Source organism: Homalodisca vitripennis, chromosome 1 (assembly GCF_021130785.1).
Source record: "Homalodisca vitripennis isolate AUS2020 chromosome 1, UT_GWSS_2.1, whole genome shotgun sequence".
Taxonomy (NCBI): Eukaryota; Metazoa; Arthropoda; class Insecta; order Hemiptera; family Cicadellidae; genus Homalodisca; species Homalodisca vitripennis.
Window position 1 is genome coordinate 64,449,637 of NC_060207.1, and position 22,174 is coordinate 64,471,810.

Here is a 22,174-nt window from a genome sequence, read left to right on the forward strand (position 1 = left end):
TTTAGCCTCATCCTTTTTGAATGCTGTGAAATTTTTGATTTTGGTTTAAGGCTGTTCACAAATAAATTATGCTCAAAATCAAAATGACTGCTACTTTCATAATTTATTTCTCACTAGATTCTTTTCTTGTTTTTTTTTTCTTTGAAAGCTGTAGCAATTGATTGAGGTATACTTTACATTGATCGACAATTATTATGAATTCTTGTGCTTCAGTCATTTTCTGAAACGTTTTGTACTACTGATCATTCCTTTGTTTGTATGACAAAATAAGAATATAAATTCCTCGACTTTTAATTTTTACCAAATGTTAAGTATTTATTGCGTTAATTAACTTGTTTTTTATTGCCTAATATGAAAAGGCTACTTTTATTGAATAATAATTATGTATATATTTTTTGGACAATTTATACTCTATATTTGCCTTTATTTACTAAACTGTATATACTACATTAATTATATATCTCTTTCTGCGGCCTAGTGCCTATAATACCATTCCTTACTGGATTAAAATATTCACGTACAGTGACAGACCAATGAACCATTGTTTCACGAATCAGCTGTTTACTGTACTCTCACCAACCAATCACAACGGTTGACTTATCAATTGCCCACCTTGCAAGCGACGGCACGCTTGCTCATTATACTCTCGGTCCCGCCTGGGGCACTTATGTACTCTCTCTAGACACTGCTAACTATACTTACTCTCTCCCCCATGTGTTACTCTCTCACTTAAATATTAGTTTATCTCTATTTGTTGTACATTTACATTAACATTAAAGTCAGTGCTCTGGATTGGCAATCTCTACCAGAACGTCTCTGCTCCCGGACACCCGCGTCTACCGTGCTCTACAGGACTGGCCACAGTGTTATGAACTATTCGTTTGCGGTCGTATTGTGCGTGAGTGAATCCGTGAAGGACATCTTCCGTCTTCACGCCTGCCGACAAGACAGCAGCCTATTTCCACACTTACTGATCACAACCTGGCCCTCAACAACAGCAGACTACGGTTAGGTACCTCTCATGAAAACAAAGGTAACTGTTTATTTTCTGCACTTTATTTGAATATGCACTGTTCATAAACTCATTATGTGTAACCTAGTGAACTCTTGTTAAAATCAGTGTGTTCGGCGTCTTCACTGCCTAGTGTGAAGTGGTCCTTCTTAATCGAGCCTCTAAAATATTATTTCACGGTTCTTATAACCAAAATTCATTCTTTTCACCAAATGTCAATCGTGGCTTTTAGAAATAATACAGGAAGGTACCCCATGATCATTTACGTGAATTTATAAAATTTAAGAAGCACGATATTCAGTGAATAAATGTACAAAATTAAAAAAGAAATAGCATGCATAAAATTTGATCTATGTAAAAAATATTATCAATTAAAAAAAATGTTTTAAATAATTTTTTTACATAAAAATAAAGTTTAACTTAAGTTTTGTATTTAATACTAAAAATCCTACAAAATGCTGATTACAAGGCTTGTTCAACAACACTAATCCAATATAATTTGACGATAAAGCGGCTGCTTGCTCTGAAACAAACTGAGACCTGTCTAATAGAAAAATAGGATTGACCCTATCCATTTGCTTCAAAGGGCACTATTATAAACCTGTAATATAACTTTCACCCCTAACAATGTTTCTAAACTTTCCAAAATATTCAAACATTCTTAAACATAAAAAATTAAAATTGAAATAAAAATTTATACTTTCTTGACGAACATAATAATAATAATAAATATTTTATTCCATACGACATTTTTACAGGAAATGTATCGGAATCGTCAAATTTAGAGAGCTAAACTTTTCTATACACTACCACAAAATTCTCTTTCATACATACATTGTACATTGTTTTTGTCACACTCTCTCACTCATTCGAATTATCTAACTCTAGTCCCAAGTCAGTTTGCCAATCAAAGGTCTCCCAATTAAATGCCATAAACTCGTCCGTGTTGTAAAAAGCGTTTGTGACTAAAGTTGTTTTCAGACGAGCTTTAAATGCCTTCGGCATTGGGGCATTTTTGATCGAATTTGGTAATCAGTTGAGAAAGGGAACGCCTGCCTGGGAAGGCAAACGTTCAAACAATACCGTCCTGTGTGCCCCAGTTCGGTACTTGTTCCTGCCTCTAGTTACATAAGAGTGTACTATCTCTTATGGCATTACATTTAGATAAAAAAAAGACAGGTCTCTAAAATATAGAGGCGGGGCAATGTCAACAGTTTTAGGTCTTTGAAAGCTTGCCTACACGACTCTCTACTACGCAATTTGGCAATTATTCGGATCGCTTTTTTTTAAGAATGAAGATTCTTGAGAAATTTGAGTTTACGCAACCTCCCCACAAAGTTAATCCGTAGGATAGGTGTGGGTAGATTACTCCATAGTATGCCGTCATCAATATCTGGGTCAGGCAATACTCGGATAGTTTTCTCAAAACATAGATTCCTGAGGACAGTTTTGAGCAAACGTGGTCTACGTGACAGTCCCAAGTCAACCCTTGATCAAGGTGTATTTCAAGGAATTTTGTTGTGTAGGCTTCTTCAATCTCAGTATCGTCTAACATTACTGTTGTACTTTGGTATGCATTTGTATTTCGCAAACAGAATTGGATGAAATTTGACTTTGTTGAATTGGTTTTGAGATTAAGCTCATTAAAGTGTTGAACTGTGTTGTTGAGCTCAATGAATGTTACTTTTTTGAGTTCTTCGATTGAATTCGTGTTGAGACAGAGAGTCGTGTCATCTGTATACTGGACGATTCGTCCTTGTTGAACAGATGAGCTGGCATCATTAACGTAGATGAGAAAGAGTAAGGGACTAAGAATAGAGCCCTGCGGAACTCCATACTTCAGTATTTCCTGTTTTGATTGAGGATCTGAAATTCTTACAAATTGAACTCGATTACTGAGAAACAATTCGAGCCACCTGAGGGGGATTCCTCATATCCCGTAATGCTCCAATTTGGAAATGAGGATACGTGGTCAACACAGTCTAAAGCCTTAGAGAGGTCCAGAAATACACTTAGAGTATCTCTGTGACCTTCAATTCCCTCTACTATCCAATCCACAAGACGCACGACTGAGTCTATTGTCGATTTTCTTACATAATGTAATATATAATACAATGTGTAATGAAAAATGCCAATATTTTGTGTTTTTTATTTTTTCAATTGAACTATAGATTTTTTATTTTATTGATTGAAATTACAAGAAAAAAGAGCCCCTAGTGGACCCTTTTCGGTAAAAAAGTATGTCAAAATGTTGGTTGAAAATAAAAAAATTGTTTTAAAGTAATTTTTATTATAACGGCTTATTGATGAAAAAACAGTATATTTAGAATGGTAAAAAGTATACTAAAAGTTTCAACATAATCAAATAATTTTTGTATACATTTTTTGTATCTGAGGTTAGGGTAAAAATGGCCTACTTAGTGGAGTTAAAAAAAAAAAAAAAAATTAAAGCGATGAAGTACATTAAAATTTGTTGCTAAGACACTTATGTTTTATTTAAATAAGTAAAAAGATCAATAAAGGTAAACTATGAAGAATAGTAAACAAAGACAAACCTCTAAATTAACTATAACAAACTGCTTTATTTAAAATAAGGCTTCCTTTAATCAAAATTACATTAAAAAACACACAAAAATAAATTCAAGCCACTTTTTCTAGGTTAACTGTTGCCTATTCAGAAAATAAACTAGCACAATCTTGCGGAGAACAATGTTTTTGTAATTGTCAACAGCTTATATAAGCTTTTTTATGAGAAAAACATTGTTGTATGCCTTAATTTTAGTAAAGAAATGTCATTAAAAAAAAATCTTAAAATAAATTAATTCAACATCGAATATTTGGCCCTAGACTAGCCTTAGGTAGGCCTGAAACATGTATTTAATTTCTTTTGCACCATAAAACACAAAAAGCAATAATATGCACAAGATATTCTAGAGTTGCTGTTTATTCAAATTTCGTATTGTTGGTTATTCGCTAAGAATGTCAGTCTGGGCTGTCTCTTATGACAGTATATCTGCTCTAAACCACTTATTTGTTATTATTATTTGATTTAAACAATTTTGGAGTAATTAGATTTGCAACAAAATCCATCAAAACTGCAACAAAATCCATCAAAACATATTATTTTTGTAATATTCTGCAGTATAATTAGTGGTTTCTAAGATATTAAAAGTTTTAACTGACCGCCATTTATAAAGTATTGAAGATAATATTATATGTTGTAATTGGCCTTGTTACCATAACATTTGACTCAAATTTAATAGGATTTATTTATTTGTTTTTAAGATATTAATTTTTAATAATAATAAAAAAAAAAAAAAAAACAAACAGACAAATAGATGGGAAACTAAGCACCAGAAACCCATGTTAATATGGTGAAATATGTTTATCTTGACCTGAGTCTTTGTTCAGAGAGTTACGGGACATTCTGCATAAAAGTATACTCAATTTAACAACAGAATGCAATGAGTTGCATAAAACTAAAACAAATCATTTCACATCACACGCGCGCGGCGCACACACACACACACATATTTACTTATAAACACAAAGAAAAACACATATTGTATTCACAGACTCAACAGTACTGTTCAACACAATACTATTCAACAAGACCTTTACACAATACTACAATACATAATGTAAAACAACAAAATTTAATACTTATGCTTATACTTGCTTACAAACAAACAAATTACAAGAAAATTGCGTGACATAAATAATAAAGTCGAACTTCAACAACTAATGGCACCACAGCATAAAAATATGTACCTAATGATAACCTATATGCTAAATTTCTTTAAACACGTTGATAATTTTATATTCAGTGCTATTACAGTTTTGTTTTGAAAAGTTAATAGTTCATATTATTTTATGTTTGTTTATAAAAGATTAATAAATAACTAATGGAGTTTATACCACATATGTACACAAACACAGGAATCCATACAAGAAGAAGACATACACCCATACAATTTTGATAACTTAAAATAAACATATATAAATCAATAGATTTTAAAATTAAGATAAACTAGCAACCTATTTTAGAGTTAAAATTAACATAAAACAAATTATCATACATATAAGATAGAAATACATAAACTATTGTAAAATTGAATCATCAGATAAAATAAAGTAATTTCTGGTATGAAACGAATTTTCGTCGCCAAAGGTCCGTCCGATTTGGCAAGGACGAATATTCGTCGCCAAAGTAGACATGTACAGTTATTGAAATTTTAGGCAATTAAGGTCATATAAATGATTTTTATTTTATATATTCTGGAAGAGCATTAACTATAGTACAGATTTACTGTTCTTCTACTGATTATTGTCTTCTTTGTTTACCATAAAAAATCATTCTCTATGGACAGCTGACGTGAACGTAGTGGGGGTCAACCACATTGTTGTGAAACTGTAAACAAGTGCCGGGTTTTGTGTTTGTGAAAATTGTATTTTATAGTGTTTTAGTGTTGTTATTTTTGTTTTTTTAGCTTTCTTAGGTTATATTTTTAGTTGTTCAGTATGGGTGAAAACTTTAGAGACCGATCAAATGATCTTAGAGAGCCGCAGGGCGTGATCTAGTGACGCTGAGTGAAAAATGAAACTTTGTATATATTGTACATATATAAATAAGGTAATATTAAAATTTATTATTTAATTTAATTTTTGTTTTGTCTGTCATACTTATATAAGTATAAATGCAATCATGAGATTATGTTTACCCACGAACAATAATATATTTAGAAATCTACGCATTTTTGAAAATAAGTAAATACGCGTGCCTTTTCATATAAAGCCCTGTAACACATACGTTTTAAGGTAAAAGTTACAATAATTATATATTTTTGGATTCAGGATAAAATTTTGAATAAGTTATACATTTACAGTTTCGATGTAAAGCTTATTGCTAAGCAGTTACACAACGGAATATTTACAAAAATAATGTCCAAAAAACATTTTTCTTACATTTTGTAAAAAAAAACAAAAATATGTTTCCATGGAAACAATAAGATATTGTTATTATAATGCTCTCCATATAGTTGTGAATACATTGACATATAATAGTTTATATTTGGACTAACAGTTATGAAATGTGATACATTAAAAGAAACGTCTGCGAGGCTGTTAAAATAGAGCCGCCAGTACAGAGTGACACCATTGCCAGTTCTAGGGTTAAATCTTAATATCAAGGAGATTGTTATGCAAAGTAAGTTTACAACACCTGGAGTTATAAAGTGAATTTAGATCAGCTAGTGACTTTACAATAATGAAATTTTATTCTTAGGAATGATGGCTTAACCCTTATAACGTCAGTATATCTTTTCACGACTTCCAGCAAACGGCACAATATTAAAAAAAAAAAAAAAAATTAAATGTGTAAAGTTCATTTTTATTTTTACTTTCTATAATTATGGTAAGTATAAAAAAGTAAAAATTTTAAAATTATAAAACCCCTCCCCATCCTCAGACAGAGGTCAAAGTCGAGCGGTCTAGTAGATAACGTGATTGCAGAGTCTCGCCGCCCGTTCGAGTGGTGCGTCGCTTTGTTGTACTTCCGTGTTTTACCTCTACATTTCTCCAAACACAAAAATTCAATAAAAACAAACATGATCAAACTAAAACTTAACTCTTTATTGAAAAAACACTCAAAACTTGTTTTTATTCTTGATCATACTCCGTCACCCAAAATGCGAGTGCCATGCCTTCTCGCTGATGTCAATGAAAGAAAAACATACCTCGAGATAGTACCTATCAGTAAAATATCAAATTCTAGAGGATCTGATCAGAAATATAAATTGAATTGTAATGGAAAGGCAATCATGTACCGCGCAAATCATGTGATGCCGCGTGGCCTGTCGTAATCGGGATTCTCGAGAAAGATAAGATAACAGCGACAACAATACCGATCACAATGCCTGGAAATGCTTCTAATTTTGTAATTAAAGAGTTGTTTTTTCATTCTATCATGTTTGTTTAGCTATAAATTTATATTTTTGTGTTCTTCATACTGGTTTGGTCGGTATAATCCCAAAGTACCTGAACACTAAATAGGTGACACTAAACACTAAAATGACACTAAAAACGCTAAATGAATACTAAAACTTAGATATCAATACTTTTAGCAAATAAATAAAAACCATATAAACAGAAAACACGACGAAGGAAACCGACTCAGCGATGGTTAGACACGCACTACCTGAAGCCAAACTGCAAACAAAAGCGCGCGCGCTGTACGGCGTCTGTGCCGTGTGACGGGGAGAGTGTCTAGACACCGCGTCTATTGTTTCAAACAATGTAACGCGACAGCTATATTTTGACGCTTGACATAGGTCAATAACCCACACACATGGTTGACGCATACCGTTAGTGACATTGATCGGATTTAAAAGGAACTTAAATTTGCTATAGACGCAATTTTGTGTCGATGCGCCGTACCGCGTCTTTGCCGTTTGGAGATAGTTTGCCTATGCGCCATACGGCGTCTGTGACGTTATAAGGGTTAATATGCGAAGGAGAAGAACCATTTTTTCATAAAAGTTAATCAACATTTGAGTTATTAAATACAGTAATACATTTTATTATCTGTGTCAAATTGGTGAATCTTGATTTTTGTAAAAGAACAGAATAGGCATATACTAGATGATGAACACTTGAATATTGGATGACAACCAGAACTCTCAGATCTTCAAGGATTACTACTACCAGTATTAAATCCACACTAAACCGACAAGGATGATTGGAAGATGAATAAGTGTCAATGGAACACACAAAGTAAAACTGGATTTGAACTCAAGTAAGATCTACCCAATTTATGAATCCAAATCTTTCAAAATTCGAACCTATTTTGTATAAATTCAAATCTAACATGCACCACAACCTTTTCTATGTTGGATATAATTTTTTATGTGCCCATGGCAGTATAATTCACGAAACCCTGTATCATACATGTGACAAATAATCTCAATAATAATTGTAAATCAAACTTTTATTTATTCATATCAATAGCTAGTTAAGCAAGGGCAAAGAACGGGTTAATAAATAAATAAAGCAAAAGACAAATTAATAGTGCTTTGACAAATACAAGAGTGAGTGCATGTTCACAAGGCACAGCCATCAATTACCAGCAAGTGGAATAACAAGCAACTGCAAGTAAAATGACTATTTAATTGTATTTTATATATTTAATGTGGTGATGAGATGAAACAATAAGATGATTTTACAAGCTGCTGTATCTTATTACATGTAGAAACAATGTTTAATGCACAGGGTAAATGTTGCACCCCAGTCAGCCAACAATAACTGTGTACAAACCTGTGACTCTAATTTAAAATATTATAATTTTGAACCTCGTCCATTAACCCCTTAATGGCTTTTGCTGAGTTAATCCGTACAACAATCACCCGTTTTATCTTGATTCATGACGGGCTGGCTATTCCTTATCCCTAGAGTTTTAATTGTTTGGGTTTATTATGGATTAAATGGTTTGCTTAACCCTAGAACTGGCAATCGACATTATGAAGTGGATCTGAAACACACGTTTTGACAGTTCATATAGTACATAAATCAACACTACCACCATTATTTATATTTTTTACTAGAATGATCGTCTTCATCTAACCATTTTGAAAATTATTAATATATCATGGGTATGGTTAATTCTGTTGATTTTATAGCTTGTTATAGCTTTGTTTTAGACTATACTATGCTAAATTTTGGTATATTTTAGAAATATTTAGAGTAAAAATTTATATATTATGTTTTTAATTTTTGAAAATAATTGTAACCGTAGCAAAAAATTAGATTTAGTTCACCACTTATAAAAAATTAGAAATCGATTATTAATTAATTTATTGTTTTGTAATACATCTAATTTCCTAGATTTTGGTATGTCTCGGAAACATCATGTGAAAATCATATTTTTTGTAAATTTTTGAAAATAATCGTACTCATAGTAACAAATTTAGCTTTTCATGTACTATTTGTGGTTTTAACAGTACATTTAATTTTCATTCAAAAGAACCTGGATACCATTATATATTTTCTAGATCAACTGAAGAATAAATTGGCTAACTCAGATTCTAATATTTATAATATCATCACATTTTAACAGGCACAGTTCCACCACTTAAAATAAATTAGTGTAGTAATGTTTTTTATGGTTTATGCATGATGTTTTTATACCATAATATCTCTAAATGTTCCTGAAAAAATAAGGTATTACACATATAGGTTTAAAATAAAAATGTATTTTTTACAAAATGTTTAAGATACGGGTACAAAACACTCAAAATGTCTTGCCATCTGAAGGAAAAATGACTGCCAGTTTAAGGGTTAACCCTTAAAAGCTATTATTACGGTCTTGATCTGATAACGAATGACTATCAAAAGATAAAATAACACAACTCAAATGTTTTATTCTAGTAGTAGTAAAGACAAAATATGTAAAGCAAGTGTTTTGAGCCTGGAGCATATAAGAATATACTATTTATGTCAAATTCCATTCAAACTAACCACTGTTAATTTAAGGTGGCCCCTCCCGCCAGCTTTACCACAGACCAATTACTCTCGTATAAGTGTACCTTAGACAGCAACAATCCCTAACATCAGGTGTGGGGGACGAAACCCGCTACTTCAAGGCATATTCCTGCGCCCGAGAATAGGGCCATCCTGACTTGTTGTTTTGGATGAGCAGCTAGTTAACTTACAAGATTTCGTTATAGCCTGTTTCTCAATAAATCATGTGTAAAACCACTGCTGGTAATACATTTAGATGATGTGTAGTGCCCATCAAGCATTCTTGAAGTGTTATAAAACCTATGTCAAATTTAAAGAACAGTTAACAAAAAGTTGAGTAACAGGCTCCATCAGATTATACCTTGTAAGCAGTACCTTGCAAAGCACAATGTGAGCACTCTGAAACACCCTCTGTATTCTCCTGACCTGGAACCAACATTTTACCAAAACCACCTTGTTTCTGCAGAGACTATCATCACTTACAATTGGTTGCTTGTAAGTTATCAGTGATTGGTTGTGACTGTGGTCTTTAGTTCAGTTTATAATAATTAGTGAGTTTTAAAAATTATGTTTTAGAAATGGTGTTGCATTATTGGAGTTGACACACAACACGTTTGTCGAAATTTATGTATGATTATTCACATTAACCATACCAGGTGTTTCACGTAATGTACATGACAAATCCTCTTACATTATAATAAACATCCATACCCTTTTCCAGGTGTAAAAATGTAAGAATGTCCTATAGTTAATCCCTTTATTTGTGAAATAAATAATTTGTACATAAAAATCCATCTTATAATTTACATTACAATTTCACATCCTTTAACTGCCCTCAAATTATAAACTATTGTTACTGGGTTTCTTAAGCTTTCAGAAACCCATCTTTACCCATCTCTTATGTAGAATATAATACAATCAGTTGCGACTATTCAAAATATACAAATGAAATAATAGAAATTTATAAACTAACTGTTAATTGTCTAGTATCTTCATTTTTTTTAAGCATGCCATTTTAAAATTTAGATAGTTTTTAAAATGTAAAATAAAATTAAAGACACTTTTCTTTTGTATAAATTTTTTACCTACATTTATTTATTTATTTTCAGTAGAAATAAATTGCTCATTTAAAGAAGATAACTGTAATGCAGCTAATAAAGAAATCATATTACAAAACATTGTTTGAGATTTTTCACATTACACTTATATGGTGCACCATCAGTTTATCATAGAAAAAGAAAATGGTTTGGGGAATCACGACCCATAAAACCCAATTAAATCCACTTAACATCCAATTAATTAAACTTTGTTATGTAGCCCTCATATCCAATAAAACATGTGTTAATTATAGGTAAGTGATTTTAAGATTCAACGAAGCTTGCTGTGTATTATGAGCACTCCTCAAAATTTTAGATCAAGTAGGAAAGATCAGTCTGTTTCTTGCATGAACAGTAATATCTTACCTTTGAGGTTAAATTAATACAGCAGTCATCATTTAAAATCTCTTCAATATTTTTTGGTACTGTAGTTGGTAACACAGCAAAGTTAACAGCTCTGATTGCTTCTTCAAAGTTTTCTTCATCAACTGGGTTTCCATGTTCATCCCTTCTGATTTCTGAAAATAGAAGTTATGAAACAACTCTAAATAGTGAAATATGTATTCTTCAGATACAAGATAAAAATTAAATTTTGCCGCTCATGGACATAATTGGCGGTTTACACGACAACAAGGAGTGACTCACTCCACTGATTGGCTTTTTTGTTCAATATTGACATGTGACTACGCGGTTAAGTTATTTGTCACCACATGGTGCAGAATAAGACACTTTAGAGGTGGTTCCATTCTATTTTTGTTAGTTCATCAGTCAAGGGTTGGTTACCAATTGGACCCAAAATTTACAATATCAAAATTTCTCGGTCACAATTTTATGCACTACAGTTTTTTTATATCAAAGGTAAATTCTTCGGAAGATCTGTAATGACGGATTATATTCCCCCACGGGAATTGGCTGAGCGGTGGCGGCATTGGCGGCCCCTACCCCCTAACCTTACCCATCCTGAATATCCTGTCACTCCGGAAGCAGCGCTAATGTCATTATAGGTCTAAGTGAAATTTATAAGTTTCTTGTTCTAAGAGAGAGAGAAAAAACCCTTTGATCAAGTTAATAATTTGATAAACATTACTAACATTATGAAAGCTTGTCTAATCCCCTGTGTTAAATACTTACAGGGTGTAATCCACTTCCTAGTATGCTAAAAATTTAAAATTTGGTACAGTTGTAGATTAGACGATAGAAATACAATTATTGAAAGGATATACCTATCTCTTCAGACATGCGGCATTGCACAAAAGCTATCAACAATAATTTTAATTATTTAGGAGTCTTATTAAGGGTTTCATAAATAAAGTATAACATCACATTTTCACGATAAGTAATTTACATACTGCCGACAGATGCCATGTGTGAAAATAGGCAGCAGACTTGTGGCGATGCATGCAAATAAATACAGAACTGCAAGCAAAGTATTATTTTCAAAAAAAGGATAACTTGTTAATCAAGTAAAAATCCCGATCAGTAATTTGTGTAATGCCGATCAGACAATAATTAATAATACACCAAGTCTCAACAGATTGGATTCTCGAATCCCAATCTTTTTTTTTATTGATTGGATTCGAGATTCGGCTTTGACACATCACCAGAGCAAGAGCAATAATAAAATATAAATATATGAAATCACTATTATTTTCCGATTACTAATGATTTCTTCAGAGCAGGATAAAAAAAAGGGAGTACACAAAAAAAAGTAGGTTAAGTACTGCTGCAAAGTGTTACATATTAATATTAAAAACCAAACACTGAGATGTCTTGTCAGTTCTATTATTTAGTCAGTAAGTTCCATCCTTCTGAGATGAGGATTTTTTAGGGAGGACTACTTGGGTGGTTGTTATTGGTTAAGGAGAATGCTATAGGTGGAAGACAGTTGCCAAAAATCATTTCACCTTTTCTGATGATTTCTCTTAACGCCTCTTTCTCCTTGTAGGTTCTCGGCAGAGATCCACCATTTTCTTCCCTCCATCTGATCAGGCACTTGTAGAGAGGCACAAGATATGGAGTGTGAGAGTGGTCCTTGAGGTCCAACTCCTGCAGGTTTATGCTGTCCATGTACTGCCGCAGGGAGGGAAAGGGGGTGTCCAGCCGCAGGTCCGGCGTAATGTTATCTGGATGGGACTCTATCACAGTGTGTTCCTTCACTTGTACCCTGGCAGAGCCAATGAAACCATAGCTGCAGGCGACAATCAGAGGGATTCCAGCTGACCAGAGATGTTTTGAGAGGGGTACTAGAAGTCTGAAAAATGATTTTCAAATCAAATATCTATAAGCAAGTTTATCCACACTATTATAAATCCAGCCTTAAAGCTGGTTAATTAATTCTTGTCAAAGCTTAGATTTTGGGATTTTTCTTAGTCTTATTTAAACCTATGTTCCAAAAATAATGTTTGATGAATATAATTTTTCATAAATAACCACAAAATAAAATCAGTCCTTAAATAGTTAATATATTTTCTACAAGCTTACAAATGATACTCCATAAACAATATAATCTTAGATATATAATTTAATCATTTATTTCTCATTTCTTAGTAGGATAAATAAATAATCTCTGAGAGAAAGAGAGAGCGGAGGTATGGATTACATACCAGTCCCAGTTTTAAATCTATAGACTCAGTTTACAGATCTCCTTTTGTAATGCAGTTTCTCCTCAACATTCTACTTTGTTTTTTCCAATTGAGAGTCCCACACCACAAAAATCTCACCTTTTTTCGCTTCCTTTAACCCATAGGTGAAGACACACGTACTGATTGCCGAGCGGTCCCAGATTGAACATCGAGATACTCGTTAAGTGGCCGCTCTTTATTATTATGAGCTGTTGTAGCTATGAAAATATCTTACAGATATCATTGCTATGGTTTTACTGGTCCATCCATTAAGATAATATATTTATCGTCAATGACGAAATTGCAGAATAATTAAATTTGTAAAGAAACATATAAGCAGTATTGTTTTTGAAAAGGACATGGGCATTGTGATGGCGATCTCCTGATTTTTTAACAAAGATTGTATGATGCTTTACAGATCCTTGGTTTGAAATCATCTTGAATATGCCAATGTTGTCTGAAATAGGACACAGCTGCACATATATAGCAATCAAGTTTGTACAGAAGTAATTCTTTCCATGAATGGTCTGGAAGTGTTCATATATAAATGAAAAAAGGAGCTAAAAGCCAGTTATATTGTGGTAGACTTGTGTTTTAGAATTTCACATGATCACAATATGGTGTAATTATAGGGAAAAATGCATTGAGATCACAAAAACATTTGGCAATTTAAATATTTTTTATAACAAGTTTGGATGGAGTGTAAATATGACAAGTTAATTGTGATCGTATTTACTCCCACAATTAGGCCTAACTTGTTTTTAATAAGGCCAGATTTTTTCAAGTGTTGCAGGGCTGTTTTGACACTTTAGTATTTAAGACTTATATTGGTTGGGTGTTATAGAACACTCCAAGAACCGATAAAATGTACAGGAAAGTGGTGGAGGGGGGGGGGAGAAAATACCTCACTAAAACAAAACATAAATTCTTAAGATATTGTAGTGATTTTTAAAAATAATTTCACTACCTTATGAAATTTTATTTGGACTATGTTTGTTTTGTAGATAACACTTTCAGTTGCAATAATCTATATATTAGATATATATATATATATATATATTTTATTATTATTATATTAATCTGTAACATGTAAGACACATAACATGGGACTGAAAGAGTTTATTAAGATAATAAATTCATGTAATCTCTAATACCTGAAAAGGATAGTTTTAATGTCTCATCAGTAAGCACTGCAAATATTTCTTTACCTCACATAGCACATTTAACTAGAAACTACTACTGCATTTTATGATACATTTTTCTAATAGCACATTACATAAGCATTACAAAATGCCAAACTTTGAAGGTTTTAAATACACAAAACATTATTCTTTTAATAAACTTTACACATTACAGAGCAGTGATTAAATATTTTTTAAATCACAGTATAAATATTTTAATTAAACTAGAAATGAGTGATAAGTACAAAATTAAAAAAAGAAAGCGAGAAACATACAAATTTGACATTCAAAAATTAACACAATTGGCACATTTATAACTGAATAACTGATTACTGTAGAAATGTCAAACATAAGAAAATTATATCTTATACAGTGGGATTATAGTCCCCTATGTGCCAATTGTTAAAATATCACCTTTCAGTTATGCCGGTGGCAACAACAACACTGAAACCACTGAAGAAGTGGGGATTGTTCTCAAATAGCTGAAGAGGATTTTCATCAACATAATCTCCACGGACATCTGCATTCAGTTCCAGAAGCAGCTGAGTCGCTACTTCTGCCCGGGATTTTCCTATACTCTCCACATCCATGAAGAAACTGAAACATTCAAGTCAAAAATATAGTTTATTAGAGGTGGATTTTTAAATGGATGAGTTGAGCTTATTTATTACTGAGACTTGAAATACATCCTGAGAACATTAAAATTTGAAAGGTAGGAAGTTTAAAAAAGAATAATAACAAGTTTTTGGAAACTCATGTCCTTATATGTATATTTATATTGCTAGTAATTAAATCAAAATGATATGAATTAAAATAGTTTATTATGTTTGCTTTGTCTGTTATATAAATTAAAATTCATTGACATATTTGGCTGATATTTTATGAGCCAAATTTAAAGCATCTCTAACAGTTCTATAATTACTGGCACGGGAAGTTTAGTTCTTTCCTTTAATGTTTGGTCTTCTTTGAGACGTGATTCAATGATTTTGAGAGTTTCTGGAGTTGGTACATTTGTGAATAGACTTTCAACATCACAACTTATCGTTGGTTAGTTAATAATAGGTTAGTTATTTACCTGAAGAAGAGATCAGATTGCAGATCTCGAAACTTAGTGTTACTGATTTCTTGTTTCACTGAACGATGGCAAATGTCCAGAAAAATCCTTTCCTTCAAGATATTTATAAGATTAGTTTTAGAACCCATTTCGAACAAGATTCAAAATTATTTTCAGCTGTTTTTGATTAATTACACAATCTTATGGGATTTATACATGTCCACACCTTAAACTCCACTTGCGATAGAATCATGTTGTATACAGAGGTGTTTAGGCAATGTTATATATATATATCCCAACTTATCAAAATCAAAGAAGGTCAAAAGAGCATCTATGTGTTGGGTGTTTATAGACCACCATCTGGGAACTTGGATGAGGCAATCGATCACTTAACAGAGATCTTGAACACAATCCCCTTTCAACAAAGCATTATAATTGGCGACATAAACGTGGACAACCTAGTTCAAGACAGTCCCTGTTTGAAACTTTAATGACGCTCTTGCACAATATGGTGTTAGGAGATTATCACTGCCACCTACCAGAGTAACCAGCACTACATCAACATCAATTGACTGTGTCTGCTCCAAACATCCCTTTACCAGAAGTCACAGTAGATGTCTTGACCACAGGGCTTTCGGATCACAACGCACAGCTGTGTTCAACGAATCTGAAGAAATCACCTGTTCCCACAACTTATTCAATTAGAAGACATCTTAATAAAAATAACCTTGACAGCCTGAGTGACTACTTAAAGGGACTTAACTGGGGATTAGTGCTTAATGCACCAGCTGTTGGACACTGCTTTTAAAAATTTTAGCCAAATACTTAACTCTGCAATGAACCTAACATGTCCTTATAAAAAAAACCAAAGCAAAGCGTAATGCAAGAGCTTGTCACTTTAATGATCCAGAAGCTCAAAGACTGAAGACCGAGTTTTTAGAAGCTTAAATAGAGAAGAAACCACAGGTTGCGTAGCTGCTAAAACCCAAACAGCAGAAAAAGAAAAAAAGCCTATGATATGAGACTGAAATATCTAAAAAAGGCAAGCAATAGTAGGACCGCATAAGCAACTCAGAAAACAGGTCAAAAGCAGTCTGGGACACAATTAATAATGAACGCCATAAGAAGAAACAGGACACTCCACTTGAATTGACAGTCAATGGCAACAAATTAAACAATCCATTCGAAATAGCTGAGCAACCTAAATACTTATTTTACAAACTATAGCTGAGATAACACTAAAAGAAGCAGGTCAAACTTCAGATATCTCAAGGAAGCCTCAATGCACCACCCAATGCACCTGAATTTGTTATTCATAGCACTACACAGGGCAGAAGTTAAGGAAAAACCATCATGGCAATGAAAATCAAAAGCCATCAGCAGGCATATATGATGTCTCATCTATCTTACTTAAGCACTGTGTTGATGAAATTACACTGCCTCTGACTGATATTATGAACAAGTCCTTAGCTCAGGGTATTTTTCCAGCTGACCTCAAGATTGCCAAAATAATCCCTATTAAGAAACAACCACAAAGCACAGAAGCTGGCCACTTTAGACCAATATCTCTTGTATCAACCATCTCCAAGATATTTGAACAAATTGTTTTAACAAGATTAATAAACCCACCTCATGGACAATAATTTGCTCAGTAAACACCAGCACGGATTTTTATCCTCTAAATCTACAACCACAGCTATCACTGACTTCTTTGAGAATGTAATTGACCAAATTGAAACTGGATAAAATAGTATCTGCTATTTTCTTGGATCTAAGTAAAGCTTTCGACACACTGGGACATAATTTTACTTCTTACTAAGCTAATGACTTTAGGAATCCAAGGTAATGCAATAAACTGGTTCAATAGTTATTTGAAGAACAGGACTCAACTAGTAGAGCTGAAAATATACAGTTAATAACACAGTTTACCATGCTAGGTCAAAAACCCCTCAATATAACAAGAGGGGTCCCTCAAGGCTCAGTACTGGGTCCAGTATTGTATGTATTGGGTAACAAATGACCTCCCAGATTACCTAAAGGAGCAAGCCCACACCACAATGTACGCTGATGACACAGCTCTTATACTTGCTGAAAAAGGCCCTAATGATTTAGATTGTCAGGCCTTCATTGCTTTTCAATATGGCAAAGAAACAATATTGTCAAGAGAAACGATCTTGCACTAAATGACAGCAAAACTAAACAAATCCTGTTTACAAAGAGCTGCAAACTTAACCGAGGGGTTGCCAATGGTGGAAGTAGAGGACGAGACCAAATACCTGGGAGTGATCATTGACCAACATCTGTCCTGGACCCCTCATGTGGACATGGTGTGCAGGAAAACTGAGTACTGCCCTGTATGTTGTAAAAAGAATAAGGTCTGTTGCAGATCTGTCTACAACGTGCCAGGGTCGCTTATTTTGCCCTATTTTGAGTCTGTTGTGAGGTATGGTTTGATAATATGGGGAGGGTCCAAGTATAGGAAATATGACTAAAGTTCTAAAACTTCAAAAGAAAGCGGTAAGAATATTGGCAGGTCTAAATCATCTTGACTCGTGCAGAAGTGCTTTCAAAGACCTTGGAATTCAGACAGTGGTGGCTCTTTACATTCAACAAACCATTCTACATGTATTTAACACTGATTACAATAGACTGGGCGAAATTCATTCATATGGAAACCCGCAATGTGACAGACTTCGTCTTACAACCTCATCGACTCACCATGACTACCAAGAAGCCATCTTATGCAGGTGCAAAATTTTACAATCTCCTACCCAAGACACCTCAAAAGTATAACAAGAGAGTCAGCGTTGAAGAGGAATCTCAGTGCATGGCTTGCTGACAGGACTTTTTACTCCATCGAGGAATTTTTAAAAAATGGACATGACATTTTTATCTTGATCTATGTTTTAAACTAGATTAAAATTTTTATATACATATTGACACATATTCTGTACTCGATGTATATGAATAAAGTTCTCTTTGATTGATTGATTGATTGATTCCAAAACTTTTTTACTTTTCTGCAGGTCTATAAATAACAAAATTGTGTTTTTTTTTATTTGAACGGTTGTCATATTATACGAGATCTTGTATACAAAATCAACCTAGAAGTTAATTAAGGTTTCAGCATGAAATATATTGGCAGATACACATACATCAAAATATAATATTCTGAATATAATATGTTGATTTTAAAACAAGTTGATGAGCAGTTTCGCTCTTTCTCAAATTAAATCTTTTAATATTTTCATTGATATGCAATGCAACATTATTTATGCCTTTTAATTTATAACAGTTTTCAATTTTGTCCTGATTATGTTCCCTGGAATGTACAGTGAGGGGCTAGCTATCTCCATGAACAATACTAAACGGTGACCTGTCATTCTGATACGAAGAGGGTTAGAGGTTTGACCAATATATTGTTTATTACAATAATTGCAATTTATCTGATATATTATGTTGCTAGAATTACAATCAATAGTTCCTTAAATTGGATACGTTTTATTGGTTATGTTAGTGCTAAAATTTTGACTAGAGGACATAATTTTGCATGTACCACAACGTGGGTTATGACAGGGTTTACAACCGTTAAATTTTCCCCCCGATTTTTGTTTTTAAGATTGATTTGGACTAACATATTATTAAGATTTGACGGTCTTTTAATGATGACCCTAGGTGGTTTTGAAAATATATCTTTAATTTCCGATGATGATTGTAGAATATGAAAAGCAGTTTAAATTATAGGGTTTATTTTGTTAAGTCCAGGGTAGAATTTGGTAGTAAATTTAGGTTCATTTAAAGGAAAAGATTTGTTGCAATTAAAATTGTTTGTCCTATTAATTTAATTTTTTACTTGTTTGTCAGGATAATTGACATTTTTGAATGTGTTGGTTAATTTTTTAATATAATTTGTGAAATCAGACTCTATGCTACATAAATTCTTTGCTCGAACTTTTTTGAATATTTTTTTTACATGTGTAGGATGGCAGCTAGTAGTATAATTTAAGTATTTCATAGTGTTAGTATCTTTAATGTGAATTTTTGTTTTAAGAAAACCATCTTCTAAAAACACATCAATATCTAGGAAGGTAATGATTGTGTGGGAATACTTCCAAGTGAAATTTAATGTTGAAAATTTGTTCAGGACATATAGAAAATCTTTAAGGAAATCTTCACCATGTTGCCATACGAGGGGGTACAAAAAAAAAAAACCGGAATTATTTTATAAAAATTATATATTTTCAATTTTTTACAATACGACCTTATCTCCTTCAAAATAATCTCCATTACAACTAATACACTTGTCCCAACGGTATTTCCATTGATCAAAACATTTTTTGTAGTCATCTTTAGAAATGACTGCAAGCTCGAGCTTCGTTTTTTTCTTAACCTCTTCAAACGCTGTTAAATCGTTGACCTTTCAAGCCTCTTTTCATGTGTGGAAATAAAAAAAAGTCGCATGGAGCGAGGTCAGGCGAGTAAGGTGCGTGGGGCAGCGGAACCATGCCGTTTTTGGCTAAAAACTGCCTAACTGAGATGGCTGTGTGTGCCGGTGCGTTGTCGTGGTGGAAGAACCAGTCTCCAGTCTGCCACAAATCGGATCTTTTCTGGTGATCACTGTTGCGCAATCTTCTTAAAATCTCCAAATAAAATGTTTGGTTGACAGTTTGACCTGGAGGAACAAACTCAGAATGAACAATGCCTTTAGCATCAAAAAAGCAAATCAACATGGTTTTGATGTTTGATTTGACTTGCCGACATTTTTTTGGACGAGGTGAAGATGGCGACTTCCATTGGCTTGACTGTTGCTTCGTTTCTGGGTCATAACCATAGCACCATGACTTATCAACAGTAATTACCTTTTCCAGAAAATCGGGATCATTTTCGAGATGTTCTTTCAGAAGGCGGCAAGTTTCAACTCGATGTGCCTTTTGATGGTCAGTCAGAAGTCGAGGAACAAATTTGGCAGCAACCCTTTTCAGTCCTAAATCTCCTGTTAAAATTCGCTGAACCGAGCTCCAAGTTAACCCACTACTCTCTGATAGTTCCTCAATTGTCTGTCGACGGTCGGTGAGCACAAGTTCACGAATTTTCTCAACATTTTCGTCCGTTCGAGAGGTTGATGGACGTCCAGAACGAGGTTTGTCTTCAATCGACAAGTCGCCATTTTTAAATCGAGCGAACCACTCGTAGACCTGAGTTTTCCCCATAGCATCATCTTTGTAAGCTGTATTCAACATTAAAATAGTTTCTGCAGCATTTTTACCAAGTAAAAAACAAAATTTCACAGCTGCACGTTGTTCACTTCAACTTGCCATGACAAAAAACGAAACAAGAACAAAACAGGGTTAGCGAAAACAGTCACTACGAACGAACAGAATGCACTAGGACAACGGAACTGGGGTCACTGAGCTCGCAATGGGTTGCGCGACGCACGCCTAGCGGCAGGAATGTGTACTACACGCTGCCGGCTGCCAGCAATACAATTCCGGTTACTTTTGGGTACCCCCTCGTATTCTAGAAAATATCATCAATGTAACGATACCAGATCAGAGGAAGTTTATTTTGGGAATTTAAGAAATTTTGTTCAAATAAGCCCATAAAAGATTTGCATAAGAGGGTTCCCATGACTATACGGTTTGTTTGTAAATATAAATTATCTTTGAATTTAAAACAGTTCACTGTGAGGATAATCTCTATTAGTGTGAAAAGGAAAGGAGTAGAAGGCTTTGAATGTACAGATCTGGGATCAAGGAAATGTTTAGTTGTCTTCATCATGTGGGTTGTTTGTATACAGTGATGTGACATCAATAAATTGTGGCTGGGATTAAATTTTTTGGTAAAGATTGGGTAATTTAGGAGTTTAACAATAAAATCATAACATAAGATGGAAGTAGTTTCACAAAAGGCTGCAGTTGGTCTGTTAATGTAACGTGTGTGTGTGTGTTGTTTGTGTGTGTGTGTATACAGTATATATTTTCACTAGATTTGTATAAATGGCAATAGCCGAATTTAATTTCAATAAACATTGAAGCAAAAGAAATACTTGCTCCACTGGGACTTGAACACGGATCTCTCACTTGCCGGGCGAGTGTGCTACCACTACACCACAGAGCTCTTACTTTTTACGATTCAATTATATTGTACTTGGCCGTTTCTGTCAAATATGCGTTTAAATAACCAAACTAACAAATGATCGAAAGACCAAGTACCTGTCAAATGACTTTTATTTACATTCATTAAATTTGTTTAAATAGCAATAGCCGAATTAAATTCCAATCCACATCTTCAAGAAGATTAAATTATTTATAAACTAATACAGAGAGCTTTTAGTGTAGAAATGAATAGATTTAAGTTAGCATTAAGTAAATGTTTAAAAATGAATGCTTTCTAATGAATTGCTGTTGACGAATATTTAATATGTGATATTAATACCATGATTTTTAAAATTTTTAATTAATTATTTATTTATGCTTTTAAATATACTATTGTTTTAGGGTAAATGGTTAAATATTGCTGCTCTGTCTATTGCATGTCAATTGCTTAATGACAATAAAATATCTTAATCTTGAAACTGTGCATGAAGCTTCATTTCTATATGGGAAACACTGAGTTTGATTATGGCGCATATCACTCAATAGGATTTGGCTGAGCATTATCGAAAAATCTTTTTTTGGTTTTATGGGTAACCGTGA

General features: G+C 33.3%; 1 protein-coding gene across 1 annotated transcript in view; it reads right to left on the reverse strand.

Annotated features, from left to right (window-relative positions):
• The window catches only part of LOC124363344 (NEDD8-activating enzyme E1 regulatory subunit), a 61,855-nt gene that overhangs the window by 25,875 nt on the left and 13,806 nt on the right, over window positions 1-22,174 (reverse strand). Inside the window, exons 3-5 of the mRNA XM_046818596.1 lie at window positions 14,840-15,022; window positions 12,528-12,874; window positions 10,990-11,141 (exon numbers count right to left, since the gene is read on the reverse strand). Coding sequence (XP_046674552.1) covers window positions 10,990-11,141; window positions 12,528-12,874; window positions 14,840-15,022 — 682 coding nt within the window. The remainder of the gene's footprint in view (window positions 1-10,989; window positions 11,142-12,527; window positions 12,875-14,839; window positions 15,023-22,174) is intronic.